The sequence below is a fragment of the Periplaneta americana genome, chromosome 8, assembly GCF_040183065.1.
Source record: "Periplaneta americana isolate PAMFEO1 chromosome 8, P.americana_PAMFEO1_priV1, whole genome shotgun sequence".
Classification (NCBI taxonomy): Eukaryota; Metazoa; Arthropoda; class Insecta; order Blattodea; family Blattidae; genus Periplaneta; species Periplaneta americana.
The window spans coordinates 131130717-131157916 of NC_091124.1; the positions used below are offsets into that span (position 1 = coordinate 131130717).

The 27200-nt window shown below is 35.4% G+C and overlaps 1 protein-coding gene and 2 long non-coding RNA genes across 8 annotated transcripts in view; 2 read left to right on the forward strand and 1 right to left on the reverse strand.

The window, feature by feature from the left end:
* Nucleotides 1-5523, reverse strand: part of LOC138705047 (BTB/POZ domain-containing protein KCTD3) — a 139761-nt gene extending 134238 nt beyond the window's left edge. For 4 of the 5 annotated variants that reach the window (XM_069833619.1, XM_069833618.1, XM_069833622.1 and 1 more), the window contains exon 1: nucleotides 5286-5493. In XM_069833619.1, coding sequence (XP_069689720.1) covers nucleotides 5286-5347 — 62 coding nt within the window. In that variant the 5' untranslated portion in view covers nucleotides 5348-5493. The other variant, XM_069833620.1, reaches the window with a different exon arrangement.
* A 478-nt stretch (nucleotides 5524-6001) lies between these two features.
* Nucleotides 6002-10605, forward strand: LOC138705048 (uncharacterized). Of its 2 annotated transcripts, none has more exons than XR_011333557.1 (6): nucleotides 6002-6265; nucleotides 6914-7102; nucleotides 8638-8746; nucleotides 8840-9045; nucleotides 9127-9205; nucleotides 10286-10605. It is a non-coding gene; the product is annotated as an uncharacterized lncRNA (long non-coding RNA). The 2 variants fall into 2 exon arrangements; XR_011333556.1 differs by having other exon boundaries at nucleotides 6003-6273.
* Nucleotides 10606-17120: 6515 nt separating this feature from the next.
* On the forward strand, nucleotides 17121-23291 carry LOC138705049 (uncharacterized). Its single transcript, XR_011333558.1, has 3 exons — nucleotides 17121-17948; nucleotides 18409-18538; nucleotides 20959-23291. It is a non-coding gene; the product is annotated as an uncharacterized lncRNA (long non-coding RNA).
* Nucleotides 23292-27200: the final 3909 nt, after the last annotated feature.

Consider the following 27200-nt stretch of genomic DNA (forward strand, 5'->3'; position numbering starts at 1 on the left):
ACTGTAGGCTGTATAAATTTTCATTTAGATTTACTTTGTTTATAGTTTGATTTTTTCTACTATTTTATTTGTATTTCTGATGATGGGGAGAGTGCCTGAGGCCTTAACTACACCATAATAGAAAAAAATACATATAGGCTATATATAATGTGGCGACAGGCCGGATGCAGTTGCGAGCGTCGTTAAATAAAACATAACATTTAAGACAGGCCGAAATATGCTGGCCGCGTCAGGGAATGGCGCGTGGGAAGGAAGGTGCGGGGGGGGGGGGGAAGCGGAGCTCGAGCTTCGGTGGACGTTTGGCACAGCATGGAGCAAGTAAAAAAAAAAAGATTACAGCGCTAAGTGGAGAAAGAAGGGGAAACGTCTGGAAACAGATTGTTATGGAGGTCCAGAAGTTTCGCGATGCAGAACATTCTAGACAATCGTGGTAAATAAATATAACACCGTGAGTGAGTTGGTCAGTCAGCTGCGAGAGAGCTAGTTAATCTGGACAGCGGAGACGTTTCCTGAGGATCTGAGTTCGAAGTGCAGTGAACTTGAGTAGGTCCATAACTGTAGCAGTATCCAGGCGAGTGCAACGTAACCGGAGGTCTTGAGTTCGACATGCAACGAACTGCATCTGGAGGGCGGGGTTCGACGTGCAGGGAACCGCGTCTGGAAGAATTGAGTTCGAAGTGCAGTGAACTGTATCTAGAAGTCTTCGGTTCGAAGTGCAGTGAACTGTGTCTGGAAGACTTGGGGTTCGACATACCGTGAACATGAGTGAGTGAGCTAGAACTAGCCAAGGCGAACAAACTGTGAACTGAGAACTGACAGTTTTGTTCTGTACATGGTGCTTTCTGAACATTGGTTGAAATTAGGAGTACATTGTTGTTCTTCTCAATAATACACGTGAATTGTCACTGTAGTTCAGTGGAGTGCAATAACGACTACTGTGTTGCTGTGTTGAGGGGAATACCCATTGTTGACGGGTGTGTGATTAAACGTCACATCATTGTTGAATAAAAGTTACAATATATTAGAAAATAGTTGAACGTAAGGCACGTGATGAAATGTTTTCTTTTTGTTGCCTGATCTACAGCTGTTTTAAATCGAGTTAAACCTGGCAGGCATTTGGCTAAGATGTTCATTAATTCATGTAAGTGACACTATGTAAAAATTCATCTTTATGGATAAGGAAAGCTTAGTAAAGACAATTCGTTTTGGTTATCTACTGCTGAATTTCCGAAAAGTCTAACAACCAGTTTAATTAAAAGTAGAAGCAAAAAGGAAAACTAGGGCAACGCAAGGCTCTTTCAGCTAGTTGTGTATATAATGGACATAAATTAGTGTAGTCAGTGATGTATGCAATGAAGTCGAAAAGGGACTGGCCACCCTATCCCATTACCTCCTGACTTAGTTACCTTATGAATGATACCTTATTGGTGCCATTTATGAGGTTCAAACCTGTCTTCGGACAGCTGACTATACAACAAAATGAACATAACGTCATTCGACTTTTCCAATACTCACGTGGCCATGGAGGAGGAGACATCACTATACAAGCAGCTCGCTAGGCCGGGTTACACTAGTCGGACTCCAACTGTGATAGACAATGACACTGCACCTTCTTTCAAAACGTTTTTTATCAAGCTGACCCAAACTCACATAGCTTCCTTGTTGATGTAACAACATTATATTTCAACTCAAATTCATTTTTTTTTCTCTTTTAAGGGATTAGATACATCTTACAGCAGTAAAATTTTGGAAATATTTAACATTTTTTTCCTCCATTACTGTATCTTGTACAATAATGAAAATTGGTATGTGTAGAACACTGTCCTTTTGCTATATGAAAAAAATATTTTTACGATTAAAAAAAAAAATTACTTTTTTTTTTTTTTTTTTTTTTTTTTTTTTTTTTTTCACTCTGCAGTGATAAAGCATTTCCCATATAACTCAAAAACTATCCAACATTCTGTGATGAAATTTTTTGTATATTTACGTATGTTATATCTACAATATGATGCAAGATCAATCCTCTACCTTTGATAGATTATCTGATAAAAATAAATTCATTTAAAAATGGTCAAGTATCAGTAGGCCTACTTTCTTCTAAAACAAAATAAAAAAATATTATTTATTAAGGAATGTAGTTGAAAGAGCATGATATTGTAAACATGAGTTTCAGCAATAAAATAAAAGAGAGAGAGAACATGAAAAAGTTAACAAGTGTATGAATTATGAGGGAAACGCTTCATCACTGCACAGTGAACTGTCACCATTTTGAATTTGTAAAAAAAATATAAATTATTTTTTTAAATCGTAAAAATATTTTTTTAATATAGCAGAAGGACAGTGTTATACACATACCAATTTTCATTATTGTACAAGATACAGTGATGAAGGAAAAAAAGTTGAATATTTCCAAAAATTTTAGTGCTGTAAGCTGTACCTAACCCCTTAAACACTTCGCAATGTTATAAATAATAATTTTACGCGCGTCACTTTTCAAAAGCCTGCCGCGCACATCTGGTTTCCCTTCCATTATTATAAATTACAATCTGTTTTAACTCTACACAATACGTCAAAATGGAATATTAATAATTGATTGAAAAGTGAAAGATTGGACACGGATACAAGTGCTGTTTTGAATAGTTTAGAACGTACTCACTGCGAGACGTCGATAGGGAGTGTATCTACAACACAACAGATCCCCCACCATGACAACCTGCGCACGAACGAACACTGGTTTGTGGCACAGGTTTTAATGTCAGTGATGGGCTATAGCCTATCTGTTGTATACAAATTTACACGCTTTTATATATTATTCATGCACTGTCAATGTAGTGATCTAATTTTGTAATTTTTTATGTTTCAAGTAGGGACGAGGGTGTTCAGGACTGCACATAAGAAAGGTAGGATGTATGTAGGCTACGCACTTTACTTCCAGTAGAGTCATACATACTATAAACAAAAGATAAATTGAACAGTGATGCATGTAAATTTTCTGGTAGGTACAAAGGTAGACAGCAATTTTTCATAAGGTCTAGTATCAGTGACAGGTCAGACTGAATGGTTCATGCTTTTGGTATGCCTTCCATAGACGCATTTTCGTCGGTAGGTGGGATTGGATAGATATCAGCTCTCCTCTGGTAACGCAATTGTAAAGAATTACCGCGTAAATTTCCAGTAATGAAATGACAATTTCATTGAGATGTTCTTAAAGTAATTTTCAATTTCAAAGCTTTTAAGAATCTAATCAAGGGTTACTGTCTGTAAATGTAAATATTGCCTATAGTTCACAGAAATGAGGAAAAAGTAAATAATACAAAAAAAAAAAAAAAGCTTAAAAATGTTAAATAGAATAGGCTAAATGGTTATTCGGCACAAAAAGTTAATCAATATGACGGACATCAGTATCATCGAGAATCAGTGACAGGTTAGGTCTGGTTTTTGGTATGTCTTACACAGGGCTATGGCATACGCCACTAAAAGCCTGAGCAAACCAAATCTCACTTGTAACTGATCCTCGAGTCATGCGGCTGGGTCACTCAGTTCTAATAAAAAAGAAGCAGTTGAGCGAAATTTGGGTAAATGGTCGTAAACTAAGGAAAAATAACACACCGGTATTTTAAAAATCCAAATAGTCGTTAATTTTATTCTCCTTAACAATACAATAATAAAGGAACATGGGGTCTATATGACTATAGGATATCGATAGTATGTTTATGAGAATATATGTTGGCTAGAATGAGGAATGGGGTGATGTCATAAGATTGACGTCATCGGTTAGTAGGGTAAATATAGAGGTCGCTGTGGATTCCGGTGGTTAGGTTGATATAAGTGTAAATTTTATTGGTGGTTGGTACTGATGAGGTTTGAATGGCATACCGGTAAAGCATGTGTTTGGATGGTGTGTAAATCATTCTATTATTTGTTCAATTCGTGAGCAGTTGTGCTACTGGTGATTTGTTTGGCTATGGAGTGCGTTGCTGGCCCAAGAGGAGTGAAACGGAGGGCTGAAGAAGGTCGACGTATGTGAGAAGGTTAGAGGGTTAGTTGAGGTGATATCTCAGTGACATGAGGTTAGTGGGTTAGTTGAGGTGATATCTCAGTGACATGAGGTCGACGTATGTGAGAAGGTTAGTGGGTTAGTTGAGGTGATATCTCAGTGACATGAGGTCGACGTATGTGAGAAGGTTAGAGGGTTAGTTGAGGTGATATCTCAGTGACGTGAGGTCGACGTATGTGAGAAGGTTAGAGGGTTAGTTGAGGTGATATCTCAGTGACATGAGGTCGAATACTGTGAAATCAATGATATAAATACGTTTTCTTTGCCGTGTATAGTGTCGAATTGCCGAAATTTCACCTATGGGCTCATGTTGGTGATATCCTATTTTGAATAAGAACGGATGGGTTGTATTCCAGAATGAGATGTTGTGAAATTGTTTTGCTGATATCCTATTTTGGATAAGGTAAACGTAAAGGTATCCCCGTAACATGTCATGAAGGCACTTGGGGGGCATGGAGGTAGAGCCCCATGCTTTCCATGACCTCGGCATATGAATGAGGTGGTGTGGTCGGCACCACGCTCTGACCGCCTTTTACCCCCTGGGAAAGACCCAGTACTCAATTTTATAGAAGGCTGAGTGAACCTTGGGGCCGTTCTGAAAGTTTGACAAAGAGAAAAAATCCTGTGACCACCTGGGATCGAACCCCGGACCTTCCAGTCCGTAGCCAGCTGCTCTACCAACTGAGCTATTTTGGATAAGAGCGGTTTTATTTACTCGTTGTGTTGGTTTACGTCGGCCATGTTGTGACGTAACTACCGCCATGTTGTGATGTCATCGTTTGTCAAACTTGACGAAAATTAAGCGACATCCTAGGCCTATAATAAAAGAATCCCGGAACATGTTGACTCACACCAACCCATCTTGTTTTCAGTTCTCATCTGTCTGAAATGTTTATCACGCACTAAAATCTTTGTAGGCAGAGGCCCAATTTCAAGAAAACAATTTATATTGTCTCATTAAAGGAACGACTTCAAAATACCGAGTAAGTACATATGTCGTTATTTTTGGTCCAGGGGAAGTATCTTTTGTATGTATTATTTATCTCCCCATGTGTTTTAATAATTTTTAATTTGCACAGTCTTTGTCCATAAGTACTTACGCGGTATTCTGAAGTACAGCGTCATTAAAATACGTAGTGTATGTAATATAATTTAATTCGTAATGCAATAACGAAGTATACTTTTATGGTTATGAAGCGTCGTCATATCCCTGTCACACAGACGTTACCTTGTTCCGCCAACATTTAGGTGTACAATATCACCGCTATGAGTTGGATGGAACGCTGCCATAATTTATTACATAAAAATGGCGCATGTAAGAAATTACGCACTAAATCAACTTTCTTTATAACAGAATAACACTTTCCAAGAATAAAAACTCGAAATACTTCATCTGACATGAAAGTCTGAAGTCTTATACCTCTATTCAGTGTTGCCAACACATACCTTGTATCCCCGTCTGTCACCTGGAAATCCGTCAGAATCAGTCAAAATTAAAAAATATATATAAGATCCACTCAATATATCTATAGACAAATAAAAGCAAATATTTACGCAACTTCCTTAATAATAATAATAATAATAATAATAATAATAATAATAATAATAATAATAATAATAATAATAATAATAATAATAATAATCATACAGTGACGGAATTTCCGTCCTGTTGGCAACACTGTCCCAGTTACTGATTACGAGAATCGATATTAGGAACAGTGTTGCCAATATCTAACTTGTATCCCTGTCAGTATTTTTTTTTTATATTGGTCGACCAGCAAACTTGCTATACAAACCACTGTTATTGTTGGCACAGCATATCCTGAGGTACTAAGATGCAACTTCAACATTTTCCCCCCATTACGTGATCACCAGCTGAAATCTAGTGTTTTTGCAGCGCCCAGGTTCACTTCACTACTGGCAACATTTACTTCAACACTCACATGTTCTAGATATCATGATAGTCATTTTGTAGTTCTTATGTTGGTACACTTGGCATTATTATTCAGGCCTACCCGCTACTCCATTTAAAATTCACTAGATTTATTCAAACGTAATATTGTGCGTGTATTTTATATCGCGATTATAATATATATATAATATATTCCGGGAATTGCGAGTTGTACGTGAAGTTACTATTTCCATCACATCACATAATACAACTATGTGGTGGAATTATTGCTATTATCAGAACTACCGGTATTGTATGTTTCTAGGTAAGTAGACATTTTGGAGCATTATATTGCAATATTACAATAAATTAACATATTAGAATGTTGTGTTATATTAAGATTCACTGTTATTTAGTATGTATTAAGATATTATATTACATAGGCATACTTATATTCTAGAATAGTGAAATTTACAATTAGGCCTACAGATGATTCTGTTGAGGTAAGAGCATTATTTTAACTTTAAAACATTATCCATATAAAAATAAATTATATGATATAACAATTACATTTTTATCATAATATAAGGTATTATCCAGAGAAGCTACATCAAAGAAGGCATGTTTCACTGGCTTATGAGAGATGTATATAGCGATAAACACGTGGTTTATTAGTTTGCTGTTATAAAAACTTCCAACTATCCATTAGAATGTACAGGTATCAAATGACTTCTATGTTGAAAGTATTTATAGCTCCAAACTAAAACCATGTGTTAAAATCTCACAGAAGTCAGTGGAACAAAGGAAAACAATGTCTCCTATGGTGCAGTTATTTTGGAGAATTACGTAATATAATTTTACATAACCTTACAAATATTCAGTCTAATGAAAGTGAATAAAATCAAGATTGAAGTTTGGTTAAATGTAGTTCATATTTTAAAATGCAATAATCACTTTATTTTAAGGTTATAACATGTCCAGAAGGAAAGAGTCTGAAGAACTTATAGGCCTACATCAAGAAAGAAAATACTTTCGTTACAGAGCAGCTTACAATAAGCAGTGGTTAATATGTACAGACAATTGAAGGCTGAAGCAGAATATGAAGATATCTGTCAAACCAAAGCGGTTCTAATGGCAAGAATTGCAAATCCCTTGTAAGTAGGCCTACCTGTTTTTATAGATAATATTTGACGGGATCAGTACAGATCTTATTCCATAAGGATGCATCCATGATAGTGTGTTAAAAAATATTTACACATAATTTAACATACGAAGACTTTTCTGTAACCTAATCTAATGCAACTTCATGATAAACTAGTGCATGTGGTTGAGTTTATATGCAACTGAATTTTGAAAAATTTTAAGCTTACTTAGAAATACAAGTCCCAAATAAAGTAAAGTCCCATCACTGATAACCTTTCGTATGTATAAAAATATTCTTGTTAGAAATTAAGTAAAAAAAAAAATACGTATTCAATAACGCAGAAGAATATTGTTGTTATTGTCCCAAGTACTTCAATGTATTACCATAATCTTTAAGGCTATAGGAATAATTAAAAAGGAGCATATTATATGTTTACTTGTTCCAGATATTGTTACACCACAGGCATGTATGTATAAAAAGCATTAAATTGGACTCTCACTTTGAGAGGGGAACAGAGATTAAGGGTGTTAGAGTGTAAGGTTCTTAGGAAAATATTTGGGACTAAGAGGGATGAAGTTACAGGAAAATGGAGAAAGTTACACAACGCACAACTGCAAGCATTATAGTCTTCACCTAACATTATTAAATCCAGACGTTTGATGTGGGCAGGGTATGTAGCACGAATGAGTGAGTCCATAAATGCATATAGAGTTAGTTTGAAGACCTTTGGAGAGGCCGAGACGTAGATGGGAGGATAATATTTTGAGGGAGGTGGAATATGATGCTAGGGACTGGATTAATATTGTTCAGGATAGGGACGAATGTTGGGCTTATGTGAGGACAGCAAAAACCTCTGGGTTCCTTAAAAGCCATTTGTAAGTAAATACTGTAAATAAAATATATAATCTCCATACTTTTATCACAGCATTCATAGAATGCAGTAGAAATAATTATTACCAAATCTGAAAAGAAGCATATGCTGTCTACACCAGGGAAAAACAAGAAATATCCACAATCTATAACTGGAATCAGATAATTTTTCCAAGGAAGTCATTGCAAGATTTGTATATGATAGACCGAATCGAGATGAAGAAAATTATGGCAGTAACATTTTTTCTTTTTTTTTTAATTTTTAATAAGTTAAAAGACTGTAGACTTTACTCTTATAATTACTTCTTATTTACCACTACCGGTACTATTTTCATTCCTGTTCAGGAAAAAGAGTAACAGCCATGCTGGTACTGGGCCATGTAACAGGAAACTATGATTACATACTTCATTTGAAGGATCACGTTCGTCATTAAGGACAGTTTTGAAGGAAATGTAGTTTAAATTGAAAAAAGAGGGCAATCTCACATTAGTAAGAGAAAGTAAAAATATTAATTTTAAGAGAATATGTGAGAAATATGAAAAGTGAGGGTCCAAAGTTTGTTGTTTTTCTGGATGAAACGTGGATTTTTATGAATGGCAGGCTTTATTACAATATTTTAAGATAGTAAAGGGAATAAATGTTGTAACATTATTAATTCCATGTATATTTCATAGACTGCAACACATTCATGGAGCAAACCAGTATCGTTGGTGGTAAGGTTCAAGGAGTTATGCATCGACCTGCTGTGGAAGGAAGACTGGTCATTGTACAAGCTGGAACCTGGTAATATAACTACAATACTATTAAACTATATATAGTGTAGTAACTTTTATTATGTGTTCTATCTAGAATCTAAATATCTTGTCTCTTTTATAGATGCAGATTTAACTTTTTGCATCCAATTTGAAGACTGGCCAAGATTACTATGGTGCCATGAATACAATCCAGAAGTGGGTGTAAAGGTAGCTTATTGTTGGGTTGAGAAATTTAGGTCCTTCGATTATTGTTATGGATAATGCTTTCTACCACAATAAAATTGCAGAATACAAACCCACAACGAAAGGAGACGAGATCAGTTAATGGTAAATGTAATTTCTGTAGAATCTGAGTAATGAACTGTGATGTTAAATTGCATTATTTATGTTTAAATGTGAATTTTGTAGACATGACTGAGACTGGGGTTACCATTGCCAGACAATGCAAACAGGAATAAACGATACTTGGAAAGGTGATTCTCTAAATGTAAGTAATTCATAAGTAATTCCCCCCCCCCCCCCAATGGTGGTTAATTGTTTGTCATTCAGCCATATGAAGCGAGTTGTGTAGACCAATTTATCAACACAATCATTGCCCAAGGTGTGTCATAGGAGGCTGGTTTTCGATACACCAACCTCTCCACCATCCAGGCCATGAGGGTTACCATTTTGCACGACATACAGCAGGACAGGTGCATCAGAGGCCACCGCTAATTTAAGAAAAGTGAAAATATCTCTGATGATCAGACACCTCATATCAAAACCCACTATTTTTTTAACAAAATATGATATGTCTACGGATAGATTACTGTACATTCAAATACAAGGAAGCTAGATGATCTCATCATTGATAAATTCAAGTTGTGTTTTTTCTGTTGCTTAGGACTTAACGATAGAGTTTCCCTTCCAGGGATTAGCTATCGTGATGTTCCAAGAAGCCAGTGAGGCTTATTTCGTTGGTCTCTCAGATACACCAACCTCTCCGACATCCATGCCATGAGGGTTAACATTTTGCACAATGACTTCCAGCTAGACAGGCATATCAGAGGCCACCATTAATTCAGAGGAAAGTGAAAGTGTCTGATAATATGATGTCTTATATCAGTACCACTATTTTTTTTCACGAAATATGATATAGTTAGATTTGTGTACCTTCAAAAGCAAAGGATTCTGTGAGGGTGGTATTTTGCTACAAAACTTGCCAGATCCTTGAGTTAGATTGCACTGAAAGTTTGGCTTATTTTCAACATTTCTGTTTCAAAGCCTGATGTCATATTTTAGATACCGGTACAATGTTATTTATGCAGTATTAATTTTCATTCTGTGTATAACATAATATATTTTTTATTTTAGTTTTAATTTCCCCCCCCCCTTTTCTACTGATATTTACATCATTAATTGTCCAGTCCAGTATTGTCACCATAATGTCCACTATAATTCTACTAAAAATTAATTCAGTTATTGTTATATGGGGCTATGTGTAATTACTTTCTTATATTAAACATGCACAGATCCTCTTTCAACATTGACAATTTCTGTGTTAAATCAAATTCTGTCTTTCTTTTAGTCTCAAAGGATCCCATGATGCCACCAAACATTATCAAGAGGTTGGTTAAGGAAGAGGACGTCTGGAAATTTGGTAATATAATGACTAATTTAAGAATTATGGCTGATGCAAATGCTGGAGCAAACATAATATGTCTATCCAAAACCATAGTTATTTTCTTTTTATATCATTTTGTATTTTTCAGAAAAATAAAGTAAGTGTGCTGTTACACAGAAAATAATACAGTTGATTGTTCATTGTGTATTTTTGTTGTTGCCTAACTGTGCTTTATGTTAAATTTGTATAATGAAGATATAAAATAAAGTTATTTGCAATCTGTCCTTTGTCGAAGTATTCCCTTAGTCCTGAGGCAAAAGTCGGGATATTAGAATTGTGTAATGCTGAGTCAATACATCAACTTGTCAGCATTCCATATTGTTATACAACAATATTATATATATATATATATATATATATATAATTACATCACCCTTCTCCATTAATCCTGAAATAATAAAAATACTTAAGTTGTCCTTTCATTTGGTTGAAACAAATCCTTATTATACAAAATTAAAGTTTTTTTTTTTTTTTTTGTATAGAGATTGGTCGTGAAGAGTAAGTATGATTTTTAAATTTTCATTAGGCCTACTTGGTTAGTTAAAAATAAAATTTCACTTTTCTCATTGTACTTTTTAATTATATTTATACATGCGTATCTATATCTATTAAAGAGGAATATGTGCAGCAAAAGAAATGGAAAATAATAGTGATGAATGTAATGTAGTTTTAAGAATAATTTTTTTTAAGACATGACCATTTAAATTGTTCTTCAAATTTTATTTACGGCACATAATACCATCTTTCGTGGCATAAATTGTTTTACTTTTCTTACAGAGTTTGTTTTATTCTGATCCACAATTTTTAAATGCTCTCCACTGACAATTTGTTCAATTTATTGAAAAGAATTAATATTAGTGCTTTACGTTCAAAGTCGGTAAGACTGAAGTACGGCCATCTTGGATTTCTTAGTACGTCACTATATGTTGTGCCGAGTATAAATGATGGAATATCACATGCAGAATATCATGCTGAGGTTGGCTCTAAAGGCTCCTCTAATTTAAATTAATTAATTAAACATTTTTGTGAATTATGTGAACAAAAATATGATGATTTTCTGTATTAAATTTATGAAGAGTCGTCAGTATCACTAAGAAGGATGTCTTGAGGGAGTTTCCTTTTAAGTCGAGATGGCTGACAAGATCTTGCTCCAATGTTATATGTCACAGCTCCAGGAACACCAGGAAGTTTGTTGAAGAAAGATTTTGACATTGAATGGATGTACTGTTCTAGTGGAAGAATTCTCAATTCTTGATGCAGTTGTTGATTTCTTACAAACCAGGGGGCATTTGTTGCAGTACGCAGGAACTTGTTCTGGAGAACTTGTAGGCGATGCATGTGTGTCTTATTTGCTGTCCCCCACACTGGCGCTGCATAAGTTAAAAGAGGTCATACAAGCGAGGTGTAGAGTAGCATTGAACAGTCCAATCCAATTTGTGAACGTCTATTAACCAAAGGGTATAATTTTCGAATTCTAGAAGAGGTTAGTGTAACAATGCGAATTATATGGGCATTCCATGTAAGTTTCGTGTCTAATAGTATTCCCAAATATTTGACAGCTTCTTGACTAGAGAGCCATGTAACTTGTTCATTTAGAAGAACCAAAGGAGGTGGATTATGAATAGGCCTTAAAGAGAAGATTTTAGCTTCTGTCTTGGTAATGTTGAGTAGTAATCTCCAGTCAGAGAACCATTTAGACAGCTCCTGTAAGGATGTCTGAAGAGTGCTGATTGCAGTATTTAGGTTACTATGAGAATAAAAGAGAACTGTATCGTCTGCATACATAGCTATGTGTGACGGTTGTAAACATGGAATGTCATATGTGAAGATATTGAAGAGAAGTGGTGACAGTATAGATCCTTGTGGTACTCCGGCTAAAACTGGACGAAGCGTTGATTTAATGCCATCTATACGTACTGAGAACTGACGCTCAGATAAAAAAACTTTTCACGATGCGTGTGAGGAAAACCAATTCTATATAATTTTAGCATTAGACCACCGGGTAGCTCAGTTGGTAGAGCAGCTGGCTACGGACTGAAAGGTCCGGGGTTCGATCCCAGGTGGTGACAGGATTTTTTCTCGTTGCCAAACTTTCAGAACGGCCCCAAGGTTCACTCAGCCTTCTATAAAATTGAGTACCGGGTCTTTCCCGGGGGTAAAAGGCGGTCAGAGCGTGGTGCCGACCACACCACCTCATTCTAGTGCCGAGGTCATGGAAAGCATGGGGCTCTACCTCCATGCCCCCCAAGTGCCTTCATGGCATGTTACGGGGATACCTTTACCTTTTACCATCATGCCAAACAGTATCAAATGCTTGGGCAATATCCAGAAACACAGTGGCAGTATACTGTTTTTCTTCAAAGCCTTTTATAATGGCTTCAGTGACTCTTTGCAGTTGGTGTGTTGTGGAATGTTTTGGACGAAAGCCAAACTGAAAATCTGGTATTATCTTGTTTTGGAACGTAAATTTACAAATGCGATGATGAATAACCTTCTCAAACAATTTCGATAGCGTGGGCAGTAAGCTAATAGGTCGATAACTTGATGGCAAGTGCTTAGGTTTGTTAGGCTTATGAAAAACAATGATTTCAGCAAGCTTCCAGGCTCGAGGAAAGTACCCAATTAAAAGGGCAGCATTGAAAATTATCGTCAAGTAAGTAAGAGCTTTGTTGGTGTTTCTTTAGTACAATGTTGGGTATAAGATCATGGCCTGGAGATTTTTTATTTGGAAGCCTTTGAATGAAGTGAGACAATTCTTGTGGAGTAATATAGGAAATTTTCTCTGGCACAGTCGGCTTATTAATATTTTCTGTAAGTTCTTTTTCAAATTCAGAGGTAGTATGTTCATTTTTATTCTCGTTTGGGGTGAATACATGTTGATAATGAGATGCAAGCAAGTTACATTTCGATTCTGTGTCTGTGGCTATTTGAGAGTCTAACTGAAGTGTCGGGATGACTGTTGGCTCGCGTAGAATACGCTTTGTAGCGTACCAAAGAGTATTATCAGCTTCAGATAGAGATGATAAGTAAGACTGATATGACTGCAGGCGATGTTGTTCAAGATTTGTCTTGACTAATCGTATGAGATGATTCAGCTTCTTCCGCTGCCACGGTTGCCTCTCTCGTTGCCATTGTCTACGAATACGATGTTTTTCCTTAATTAATTGGAGTATGGAAGATGGTAAGTAGTAGCGCGTTATTGGAGCACATTGTAGAATAATTTACACATGAGCATATTGTGTCCGTAAAATGTTGAACATTATTGTCAATATCTGTTGCTGTTAGTGGATTATATTCTGTGACTAACATTGAGTCTAGAGTCAACTGAAATTTATCCCAATCAACAAAACCATTAATAAGGCGTTACATAGGTGTTAATAGGTGTTACATTAGGAGATAAATGGAAAGTAATCAACACTGGACAATGATCTGAATCAAGTGCTGTTAATGATGCAATATAAGTTGGTAAATGCATATTCTTTTGAATTCCGATGTCAAGAATATCGGGAAGATTGGCGGGATTATATGGATAGTGTGTTGGTTCAGTTGGTGCGAGAATATGGAGACCAAGGTTGTTAATGCAGTTGTAAAGACGATGTCCATTTGGGTTCGTTACTCTGCATCCCCATGATGTGTGTTTACAGTTTAGATCGCCCACAAGAAGTGTCCTGTCAGTCTAACACCCTCATAGTTTAGTACATACAGTTGCGAAGCTCAATACTTAATAAATATGCAAAACATAGACAGTTGAAAAATGCATCCATAGAAAGTTGCTAGCCACCAGGATCGCACCTATCGCCTCATCACAGACTCTTTCCCTAGCAGACGATAAAATGTATTGTACTTTTAATATCGTGTTCTTTTGAAAAATTAACACGTTCCCTCCACTATTGAAATACGAAATACATATATTATTTTCATAAAGTATATATTATATTTTATGCTCGATCATGCCGAAATGTAGTAATTATCAGGGGGTTTAAAACCCGGTTCAGACGGTGCGTGTTTCTGTGATGGATTCCAAGGTGGCTCCGCGGATGGGTCGCCTGCGTGGTCACTGGCCGGAAGTAATCCGCTCTGGTGGGTCCGTGGATGGCTAGCTTGCTGGATTTCGAGGGTAGGTTCCTTGCTATTTTTCGTGATGGTTTGCAGGCTGGAAACCAAAGATGATCATATAATATCACCTCTGAAACCATGTCGCCATGTTCGTTGTTTTCCAACTAAACCTACTTTTTTTTTATATTCTTTAGTTTCTAAAAAGAACAACTATATCAGACTTTAGCTGTCTTGTACTTATGGCTTAATTACTTTATTACGACATTTACTACTGTTAGTGTAGGACTTTAGTTGTTTTCCACTCACGGTTTAGTTTGTTTTTGACCATGAGTGTTGGCAACAGATAAAACAGCAGATGATTTTCCAATTTGAATTCTGAAAAGAGCCAGCACCATAGACAAATAAATAAAGCCAGCACCGTGTGAACAACTACAGTCACCGTAGCCAACACGGGAGCCAGCAAGTGACCACGCAGGGCGGCCATCAGCGTTGCCACCTTGGAATCCATCACAGAAACTTGCACCGTCTGAACCTGGCTTAACTATACCACAGTCTAATAGATACAGTCGCGCAACTTCAACACTTTTTTTGCCAACATTCACGACACTAGCGCTCAAGTGGCAGGCAAGGCATTGGTAATAGGGTTGATACAACCAGCACGTGCTTTGAAGGTATGCGAGATGTTATAATAACGTTTTAATCATGCGTCGGAATAAATGCAATGTGTGCAATGACGAAAATTGCAGTAACAACAAGTTTAAATCTCCGAATTTGTCGTTCTTAAGATTCCCTAAAGACCAAGAGAAAATCATAACTCAGTCATAACCTATAATCCACGCTGTAGGTAGCCTACGTATTGTGCTCTATAAAACATTTATTAGTTATCAGTTACCTATTACCTATTTGTACGTCAGGAAGGAGAGTTTAAATAAAAACAAAGTAAATACCTGTTACAGTATATCATTTTTTTTGCAGAGATCATATGTGTAGGTAAATGTGTAACCATTCCGATTTTGGATAATGTATCTACAGTTTTTAATGCAAGTAATTCCATAATTTTTGTATTCGTGTTTTTTTCTTTATATTTTTCAAAAGTTGAATGATGTTATATTGCATTCAAGTAGGGATTACGGTGTTAATTTTTTCAAGACTTCCTGGCGTATTATAATCCTTTTGAAAAATATTCACTTCTTGAATAAATCCAGACTATATCGATCAATTTCTGATGTGTTGGTGTAGATTCATGTGGCAGACGTATTAAGTTCTCAAGAAATAAAACAGCCTTTTTAAATTTAATATAAAAAGCAATCTTTTCTGTAATAATTTGCATGACTGTTATTGGTGTTGATTTTACATTACCAGTGATTATTTGAGCCGTTCAGAGCAGAAGTGGTATAAGTCAAAAATAGGTAATGAGGTTTAAAGTAAAAATTCTGTAAAATACAGCGCAAAGTAGCAATTAATATATCCTTCGTGCTATTCACTGACTACTAATAATTTAAATAAATTCAATATTAACTGCTACTTTGCGTTGTATTTTACAGAATGTTTACTTTAACCCTCATTACAAATTTTTGACTTACACCACTTCTGCTCTGAAAATAAAATTAGGCCTACATTTTCTGAGTTAATTGAAGCTACAATTTTTTCAACAAAGTTGTGTATTCATTTGTTCTCCCCTACGTCATAATAACAGTAAGTGCATGTAAATTACATATTATACAGGTAGGGTAAGTTAAAATTAAGCTTATGTGTGAAAACTGGAAATGTAATGTAAAATGCGGTAAACTTTGCATAAAAATTTAAACCATAATATCAGCACTATTAACGACTCAAAATAATAATAATAAAAATTTAAAAATAATGAACTTCATAAATCAATGTCTGTCAAATTAAGGTTTAAATCTTCCCCTTTTTTATTTTTAAGTTTACCTCAGCGGCCGAGTTTACCCCAATTTCTCAGGAAATAGGGAGAGGAGTTCACCACGCGATGTACCCTACGAGATATGCCCTACAATTTTTACTCTTCTCACAGGAAATATAAAGTTCCAATGGTTTATAAATATATTTAGGAATGAATTGAATTAACCGTCCACGTACAAACAATTATATTATTTCAAACCATGATACGTGATCAGGGCCATGATTCAGTTGTAAGGAGCAGAAAGAATTACGTTTATTCCCAGCTTCTGAAACTTGTAGATTAACTGCGTGTGAAATTCTTCCAGGATTCTAAAGTAGAATTAGTAAGAACCATATACACTTATTGTATAGCATAAAAATATAAAATAAATTACGCAAAACCCGTTTTCTGATGTGTTATCATATGTTGTGTGCACACTTTTAACTTGCCTGCCGCTAGAGGGCTACTGTCGCGCCAGCTGTCAAATGTTGGCATATTTTATACGTATGAGTTGCGTGACTGTATCTATTAGACTGTGACTATACTATTATAACGTCTTTGGCTTAACTCAAATGATAGCTGTTGGATGCTCATAGATGTTCCATAGTTTGCCGCATGTGGTCAGGACAGCGCTGGCTGTTTTTCGATCACAGAGTTTGTAAAATTAGCAGTACAAAACTCTTTGGTTTCGAAAGTTCTTTGGTTATAAGTTTTGCCAATATGACAGTTTTAAACAGATATTATTAATATCCATTATTTACAGGATGTGTCAGTTTTATAATATTCGGATTATTATTACTATTACTATATAGCTAATTTGCATTTTCATTCGAGGACAAAGTAGCCATATTAGTTATGTATGACCTATTAACCTCATTTGTTCAGTTGATCAATTATTGGACGTTGGCATTCCTATTCTGTTTAAATCTTGTATAAATTATGGAATGGACGAACATGGCTGCTTAAGGAAAAAATTTGAACAGATCGAGTTAATTGAGAAGTTACTGGTGCTATCCTGCAACAAGAAATAATTCGCAACGTTAAAGGTAAGAAAGAAATATGTTTGAGATTACATGTACACGGTTCAACTTTTCTTTCAACTTCACACATTCAAGCAATGCCTGCAAGATTGGTAATTAATAATAACGGAAGTGCACACAATGTGCAGGATAATATATTATTTTAGCTTTCGCTGCTGCAGAACTTGGTCAGTGAAACTATAATCGGTTTTTACACTCCATCACATGGTATTTTGGTATTTTAATATTAATATGGCGTACCTTGTAGATAGAAAATCTTAATGTATCTTAATTCAACATGCGCTTTAAACTTGATTCTTTCAATATTCTTCCCAGACTGCGTGCGTACGAGCATGAAAAACTGAACCGTGTAGATGAAACTTAACTGCACCGTCATGTTTTCTAATTTAAACTGAATTCTTCCATCATATCTTAAACGTTTATTAAACTGAGATCTGTAATTGTTTTCAGGGATAAACTTCAGAACGCGATTACCTTCCTTCTACTACTACCACATGATGAACTGACTTCTGTGTTGAATTACAACAGTGTATTAGGCATAACTGCAATTACGCCAAGAGCTTTGAAGGTAGGCTAACAGAGTTAATATACACTTTGCGTATGAACGAACATCTTATTTTTGTATATAGCTAAGTTAAGTTGGTCAGACATCTTAAAATTCGTGGGACAGAATCTGATATGACTAAATACGTTGTTCCCGATGTAATTCTTTACAGTTGCGTTACCAAAGGATGGCGGGGTACCTTAGCTTGGTAACGCAATAGTAAAGAAGTGTTGTTCCCGAAAAGATATATTTTAGAAATTTGACTTTACAGTTAACAGTAGTACCTTTACTGCAATGATTTTGATAAAATAAAAAGAGTTAAATTGCCGGAGATATTTATTATTTTTATAGACTCGTGGATAGAATTCTTTCAGGAATATATCACAAACGTTGATTATACTGCAATCCTTCAATTGTTCTATGAAATGTAGTGTTATTAATGCATTATACTGTATGATACTAGGCTACTGCTGGTTTGTTTCAGTTGATAGAAAGACAAATGGCGGAGTATTACACTGTGAATGTGCTGCAGTGTACTGTCAGAAATTGGATAGTAATGAGAAGACCTGGTTATTCCTGTTTCCTGCGCCAAGTAATGCAGCACAGCTTAAAAGGTAAGCAATGGCATTGGCATAAGCTCAATGCAAAGATATCCTTATACGAGGCCTGTCTAAAAAGTATCCGACCTTTAGCCAGAAAAAATATTTCAAATACCTGACGGGGTTGGGACCCTAATCCCCTTCAAAGTAGGCCCCTTGTATTTGCACACATTTAACCCACCGATCCTTCCACTGCCGGAAACACCTCTGGAAGTCTTCTTTTGGAATGGTGTTCAGCTCCGTCGTCGCGTTCCGCATTATCTCTTCTCTAATCTCAAAACGGGATCCTTTCAGTGGTGTCTTCAATTTTGGAAACAACCAGAAGTCGCAAGGAGCCAGGTCTGGAGAGTAGGGAGGTTGGCGAACGGTTGTAATTCCATGTTTGGCCAAGAAGGTGTGGATCAATTGGGATGAATGTGCGAGGCGTTGTCGTGATGCAAGTGCTAGTTGTTCGCTGTCCACATGTCTGGTCTTTTGCGCCGAACTGCATAACGGAGTCGCTGGAGAACATCGTGATAGTACTCCTTTGTCACCGTTTGTCCTTCCGGTGCATATTCGTGTTCCACAATTCCACGGACATCAAAGAAAACAGTCAGCATCATCTTGATTTTGCATCGCACCTGCCGCGCTTTCTTCGGCCTTGGAGACTCGGGATGCTTCCATTGCGAGGACTGTCTTTTTGTTTCTGGGTCGTACCCGTACACCCATGACTCATCTCCAGTTATCACGGTGTTCAGAAACCCAGGATCAGTGTTGGCGGTGTCCAGAAGGTCCTGTGCAACGTCACGACGGAGGTCTTTTTGTTCCGGGGACAACAACTTGGGCACGAATTTCGCAGCCACTCGGTTCATGTTCAAATCATCACGCAAAATTGCATGTGCAGAATTTTTACTCACTCCAACCTCTTCGGCAATCTCCCGCATGGTCAAACGACGATCTGCCATCACCAAATTTCGCACCCTCTCAACAACAGCTGCACTCCGAGCAGTTTGGGGCCTGCCACAACGCTGCTTTCTCTCCGCTGATGTGCGGCCATCTTTGAATCGGTTGAACCACTCCTTAATTTGTGTTACACCCATCGCATCTTCCCCAAACACCTGCTGAATCTTACGAATTGTTTGACTTTGAGAATCACCAAGCTTTTGACAAAATTTGATGCAGTACCTTTGCTCAATTCGTTCAGTCATCTTGCGAGAAAACTAAATCCGACAAACACTTAGAACAGCACCTTACTTGGCGACCACCAGCCAGTGACTGGCACAAGCGAATGCTGTGAAAAATTCAAGCATGCGCATTACGGTTCCTCCTTCCACCGTGCACAGTGGCGCCGCCTTAGAATCACTACTTTGCGCGGGAAAATTTAAGGTCGGATACATTTTAGACAGGCCTCGTATATCATCAGTAAATAGTCAGGGTTGGTAAACTGTAGTGATTTTTAAATTTAAGTGAGAATTATTTGTCAAATTCATATTTGTTTATTAAAATGAATTTTTGCCTTCTTTTGTAATTCATGTAAACTTAATTTGTGCATTAGTTCCTACATAATTGTGTATTTTGTTAATGTGTTATTTTAAGTAATTAACAGCATCGCTTCAAAAATAATTTACTATGTTTACACATAGGCCTCATTATTAATACATGAAGAGTTACAGCACTAATAACCTGCACTTCATGATAATAATAATTAGCTTAGACTTAGGCAAGATATTATGCTCAGTTTGTTATTCATTAGAAAAGAATTCAACTATTTAGGGAGATTAATATTTACAAATAAATTTATCAGAAGAGCTTAGCATTGTGTGTTTCCAGAATAAATACCTAGTCCATTTGGCATTGTGCAACTTTTACTTTGAATATTGTTATGAGCTACAACTATTCATTTCAATCCTCAGCATCATACTGTGCTTTAATTAGGTGGTGATTCCGAAAGTAGGCTCTACTTGACTACCTGTACCATGTGTTCTGTTGCTCCTTAATTAGGAGTTGGGAAAAGACATATGAGAAGCAAACTTTCAAAACCTGTCCATTTCTTCAGAAAATGCTAGAATTATATGTCTGTAATAAACAAAGATTTTTCTGTGGTGAAATTTTATATGAATTCATAGGAAGAAAAATATATTTCACCATAGAAAATATTTTGTTCATTGCAGAGATGCAAGTTTGCTACTCATATATATTGCTAATAGTTTTAAGAAGCAGCAGAATAGTCATATGTAAAAACGTTTATATATTTTTTTTTTCAGGAAGTTAATTTCTCATCTTAATCATGTTAGGTGCATATAATTTTAATCTGTGATTTAAGTAGTAACAATTATTTGATGTAAATAAAAAGAAAATTATTTTATTTACATCATGATTAAATCCTTAATTTAAATTAATACCAACCCTGGTTTGTGTATTTTTTTAAGATAATAATAGAATTTTGATTGTAACAGGTACCACATGTGGGCAGCTGTGGCAGAAAATCCTCATCCTTACAGAAGGGCCTATATATGTGCAAGCCATTTTCGCAGTAATCAGTATAACGGTGACTTCAGATATAACTTACTAAGAGGGGCCATTCCATCAAGGGATGCTTGGCATCCCACTCAAGAACTACGACCCACTTCATCACCAGCCTACTTACATTAACCTTTTTCACCACCTAACATAATTGCTTCATTCATTGCACTTCACTGTGGTATCAATTTGAACCTGTATTCTCTTTCATTGAGTGATTCATTCATTGTCTTTATCTTTTGACAAAATTGTGTTTAATTTTGTTGACAAGTGTATGGTAATGGTCTTCATTCATTCATTATTATTATTATTATTATTATTATTATTATTATTATTATTAAAGGTGAAAGGTAAAGGTATCCCCGTAACATGCCAAGAAGGCATTTGGGGGGCATGGAGGTAGAGCCCCATGCTTTCCATGAACTCGGTACTAGAATGAATTATTATTATTATTATTATTATTATTATTATTATTATCATTGTTATCTCATTTCGTTTAATGTGTTGATTTCTTCAGTTAATTGAAGGAAAATAAGGGGAATTGATTCATTCATCTGAAAAAAAAAAAGTACAGTACTTGACTTCTACATTATGAGCAATATAATTTTTGTAATATATAGGGCAAAGATAAATCTAACGATCTTTAAGACCCTAAGTTAACATTACATAGTAATATAAATACAAATAATAATTACTAGTACAATGAGCATTTCAGTTGTGTCATCTATAAGGAATAGGAGGGAGTCCAGTGGCAGCGATACGAATCTGTAGCTTCTGCAACTGATGAGATTTGGGTGCATTATTTAGAATTTTTAGAGAGTAAATATGTTGTTGTTTTCTAATGTCAGGCGTTTGACAATAAAGTCATTTGACCTCTTGCACTCCAGTATTTTTCAAAGATATTATCATGACCACAGTAAATATGTTGATGTTTTCTAATGCCAGGCATTTGGCATTAAAGTCATTTGACCTCTTGCACTCCAGTATTTTTCAAAATTATTGTCATGGTCAGCGACTGAAGCACAGATTTTGAGGTGTTCCGAATCCATTTCTTGGTTTGAGTAGCACAATGGACAGTTAGGAGACTGATATATTCCAATTCTATGCAGCAAAATAGTCCCCCAATCGGATTTCTGGGCGGGACTACTTTAATGGTACAGAAGCAACTAAATTTTTTTATAATGGAATGCTTGTATAACATCAGCTAAGAAGAGAGTAATTATGGTACAATATTTTGTCTCTTCTCACTTTGTAGATCTCTTGGATATGGAACAACAAGTTTTGACGGAGAAATCATTGTAATAAGTGAAAGTCTCAGGAATCTTCTATGCCACATCAATAAATTTAAGAATGCAGTTATATTGTCAGACTCCAAAGCAGCTATTCTATCAATAGTCTCTAAATACATACTTTCATCTCAAACAGCAGAAATAACTAAAATGCTCTCTCAATTAATATCACTCAATAAAAGAATTGTATTCCAGTGGATACCATCCCATTGTGGAATCCTGGGAAACGAGAATGCGGATGCTTTAGCAAAGAAGGGCAGCACTGCTACTTGCAGACCTGTTACTAAATCTACGTATTACTCTGTGAAAAGATTTATTAAATCTACATACTTAGACTTCAACAAACAAAATTTGATAACACAAATCTCAAGGGAAAAAATGGAACTCTCTGCATCATAATCCACAGTTAATTCCCGATTTACCACGAAAATCGTCTGTAGCTGCATTTAGATTGGCAACAGGCCATGACTGTCTGGCCAAACAAACACCTGCATAGAATTGGAATATATCAGTCCCCTAACTACCCACTGTGCAACTCAAACCAAGAAATGGATTCGGAACACCTCAAAATCTGTGCTTCAGTGGCTGGCCATGATAATATCTTCGAAAAATATTGGAGTGCAAGAGGTCAAATGACTTTGTCAAACCCCTGGCATTAGAATACAACAACAACATATTTTGAGCAATGGGGCCACAACCAAATCAAACACTCAGTATCAAAGCTCAAAATTAGGAAATGTTGGGAAGTATAGACTTATCTCTAATAAATTGTATTGCACTTTTTCTAATATGTTCAGTGTTTTGAATCAACTATACATCAGAGAATGAAAAATAATTTTTTTACTTGTATTTCTTAATGGTGTTTTTATTAAAAGTCTAAGTTAATTTTATGTCTGTTGTAGACAAATAGTTTTCTTTGTATTCTTTATCAGTGGTGATTATTGATTACTTAGATTTTTAATATCCATATATTAAACTAATATCAGTTACTTTTAAAAATAAATGTTCAGCTCTGACAGTGTAAAACAAATAAAATGGTGTTTTATAAATGTTTATGAACGTGCGTTGTACTATGTCACAGCAAAACATCTTATGACTATTTTCAAGCTAATGTTTGACATAAAAAAATTAAGAGCGAATTATAATTATATAACTGACCAATAATAACTTCGAAGTCAATATTCCAAAGTCAATCTTTGTTTTTATCTTCCAATACATGATACATAACATTATTTAAAAATAGTGCTTAAGGTGTTTTGGAGAGAAGTATCCTATCCTATTCGCATCCTGTATCTCAATTACATATTTGATCTAGAAGATGCAAAAACTTTTATTAGTCAAATTTGATAAATTAATTTAATAAAAGGGTTAAATGACGGTGTTAAAAGAGGGAGTGTGTTAATGGTTTTCAGTTTCATGTTCAACCATTATATTTATATTCACATGTTAAAACAAAAATGTGATATAAATATTGTGGTTAAACATGTTATTTAAACTGATAAACCATTACACACTCCTTTGGCGATATGAAAAATACCAGTATGTGTTGGTATAATAGGTATCTGCAGTACCGATCGTGCTCTAATATTGGCATAACGGATACCTGTAATACCGATCGGGCCGAGCATCAAGGGTTGTAGTTCCGCATTCTGCCGCTATGTGTAACGAGATGTAGTTCCGATGTTTTGCCGCCAAGTGTCTCGACGTCGCGTCAATAGCATGTCGAAGGTAATGCATTGAGTTGTGGGTCTTTCTATTTATTTGTCTATGGTAATTATACACCTGGTAGCTGACCTTTAATGCATGTCATTAAAGTACACCTACTCATTAAAGGGCAGGTCTTTCAGCCAATGACGACTCAGATTACAACTGTTCAGCCAATGACAGGTCAGCTTTCTACCGTTATAAAACCGCAAGTATCGATTATTCTCGGATATGCAATCGAAAGAGAATTAGCGAAAAGTCACGGAGGCTGGAAATGCAATACTGTCGCAGAAGGTTATGTTCTGTTACTATAATAATTAGCGTTAATTGTAAATAATATTAAAATAAATTCAATTTGTCATCTCGTTTTTCAATGTCTAATTTAATTTCAATGTTATCTCTGTAGATTCTTATGGCCTATGGTCAATGTGGACATCTGTTCCTCGGAAAAAATCAATACTTTCGCGTCTGCGCACATCTCACAACATACGGGACATTGCTCCAGGTCAGCTTCAATAAAATTAATAATATCAAGTTAGAAATATGGTCGAGCGTAAAAAGTCGTATGAAACTCGTCTATAATGGTAAATAAGAAGCTCGTATGAAAATTATGAAACTCGCTTGCGCTCGTTTCATAAATATCCATACTCACTTCTTAATTACCTTCATTATAGGCTCGTTGCATAATGTACTATTATAAACTCACCTTCCTGGATCTTTCGGAAGGATAAATCTGATCTCTTTTTCTTAGAATTTATAGTGCAACAAACGTCTCCTTGTCCCATATTATTACTCAAATTATTGTATTTTGGCCATTTACAGTTATTACAACCGATAACTAACATTTCACAGTTACATAGCTTTTCACAAAATTGCGAAATACGGCACAGTCAATGCTTTTTCGATCTAGACCTTCGTAATGTTTGCTCGGGTTTTCTATTTCAGTGTATGGAGGTCAGTGAATCATTATATTATAACTTTATTGCGTATCATAGCTAAGTTTTATTTAGTGTAATGTGTCCATAAATTCCCTTTGCTACTTGTTGCATAATATGTTGCAGAAATTATTACAAAACTGTGTTATTTTAATGTGAAGAGAATTTTACATGTTAACATAATCTTTTCGCATCAACATTTTAAGTTTAGAATGGAAGCTATTTTGAGGTTTAATAAAGAAGAATTTATATTGTGATTTTAATATAGCACATCTACCTTCCTTGATAAAGACAGAAAATTTATCATATCACTCTTATGAAATTAATGTACATACGATTGTTATTTCGTCTCTTAGGTAGTAGATAAATACAGTAATTCAACACTCAATTGCAGTATTAAAATACAGACAAATTGAATGTGCGGAGTATCATACATGACACTATGCTTAATTATAATGTATAATTGCGAATTTAGGAATATAAGATATAGTTAACATAACCAATAATATTTCCATATGAATGGCGGGGAACTGGAGACCACTAAAATTAAACAGAAAAGGGCAACTGGGACAGTAAATATAACCTATAATTTCAATATATCTTAATATTCGTGCGGTACAACTGAAAATTATTGATTCGTGCATAAATGAATGTACAATAATTTCACAATATTTAATCGAAATAAGGGCAGGTAGGTCTATTACACATACGAACGACATCATTTTCACACCAAAAATAATATTACACCTTAACTCGCAAGGAATTATGTCTGAAGTGTCTCCTAATCATTGTTTTAAATTTTATTAATGCAATTACACTACATTTTAGAGAAATATATGTTGCTTTTTATGCATTCCAATTAATTTATGGTTGAAACGCTGCCCTTCGTGATCGCGTTAAGCGAGTCACATGGTCTGCCTTACGGCCTGTATTAGATCACAATGGCAGTGACACAGTCTATTGTTCCTAGTACACACAACGCTCCAAGCGGCTAGAAACTATCACGAGAAATGCAAAAAATCACCCCAAGCTTCGCGACTGTATATACTAGCACGGCCGACTTGATGCTCGCTTTGCTTCTTCCTTACCGGCCTTGACAATTCATGTTGATCCATGTGTTATACCATAGACAAATAACAGATAGATATGCAGCTCAATGCTAAAACAATGCCAATATAGGCTGCCAGGACGACCGTAAAGCCATCTGTAGTCTTTTGTAAACAAAACGGTAACAGCATTTTTACCACCCACCTCTACTGCTGTGTCGGTAACTACTATACCAAGCCATTCTATTTACTAGTACAGGATGAATTATTTCTTTTAAAACATTTCACTTTTGGTGGAAATGTTTGAATGCAATTTTTTTTTATTGTATAATATACAATATTGCATATATATCTTGTAAAAGGCGAAGGTCTATTTGAAAAAAAATCACTACAATGTACAGAACTATTTATATTGCATTTTGATTATAATTTTATCCTCCTTTCCCAGCCCACCTGCCTGTAACAACAATCAATAGTTCTCAGCTTGGTATTTCAGTTTGGGAAGGAATGGAAAGGGAACTTTTAAGGATTTAAATTTCCTTCTCCATTTTTTAAGCTAGCGACTTAATTTCTGTATTCAGGAACCTCTTGTTATTAGTATTAATGTCCGTAAGTTCCAGCAGTACCAGGTGAAAACTTTAGAGTTTATTATTATTTTATTTTCACCTATTTTAAAACATATCTGTTCCCACAAAATATGGACATGCATATGTCTATGATGCATATAATTTAACAGCAGATCCATAATTTGAATTTCGAATGCAGAGAGTTAAAAATCTTTAATTCAATTTTTATGTCTGACTAAATATTTCACATATTAATTTTGAAAATATTTACTTTACCCAAAAAAAGTCTCAGCAGTTTTGTTAACCATACTTGTCAGAATATGCTGTAAAAATGTCAACTTTTTAGCATGAAATCTGTTGAAGCTTATATTATTTGAATCAGGAAATGGAGTAAAAGTAAAATGCGAGAATGACTACCATCACAAAAATCTGTTTGTAATTGTGAAACTAAACTAAACCATACATTTTGAGAAAGATGATGGTTATAAACTTGCCCCACATAAAAATGAAAAGTCACGGATAATTTTAATTCTGCAAATTGCATTTTTCTCGAAACCTAACCAAAATTTCACTCATCTCCCTCCACACATCCATACTACCCTCATATTTCACACAGCCGCCTCCTCCTCCTCTACAGC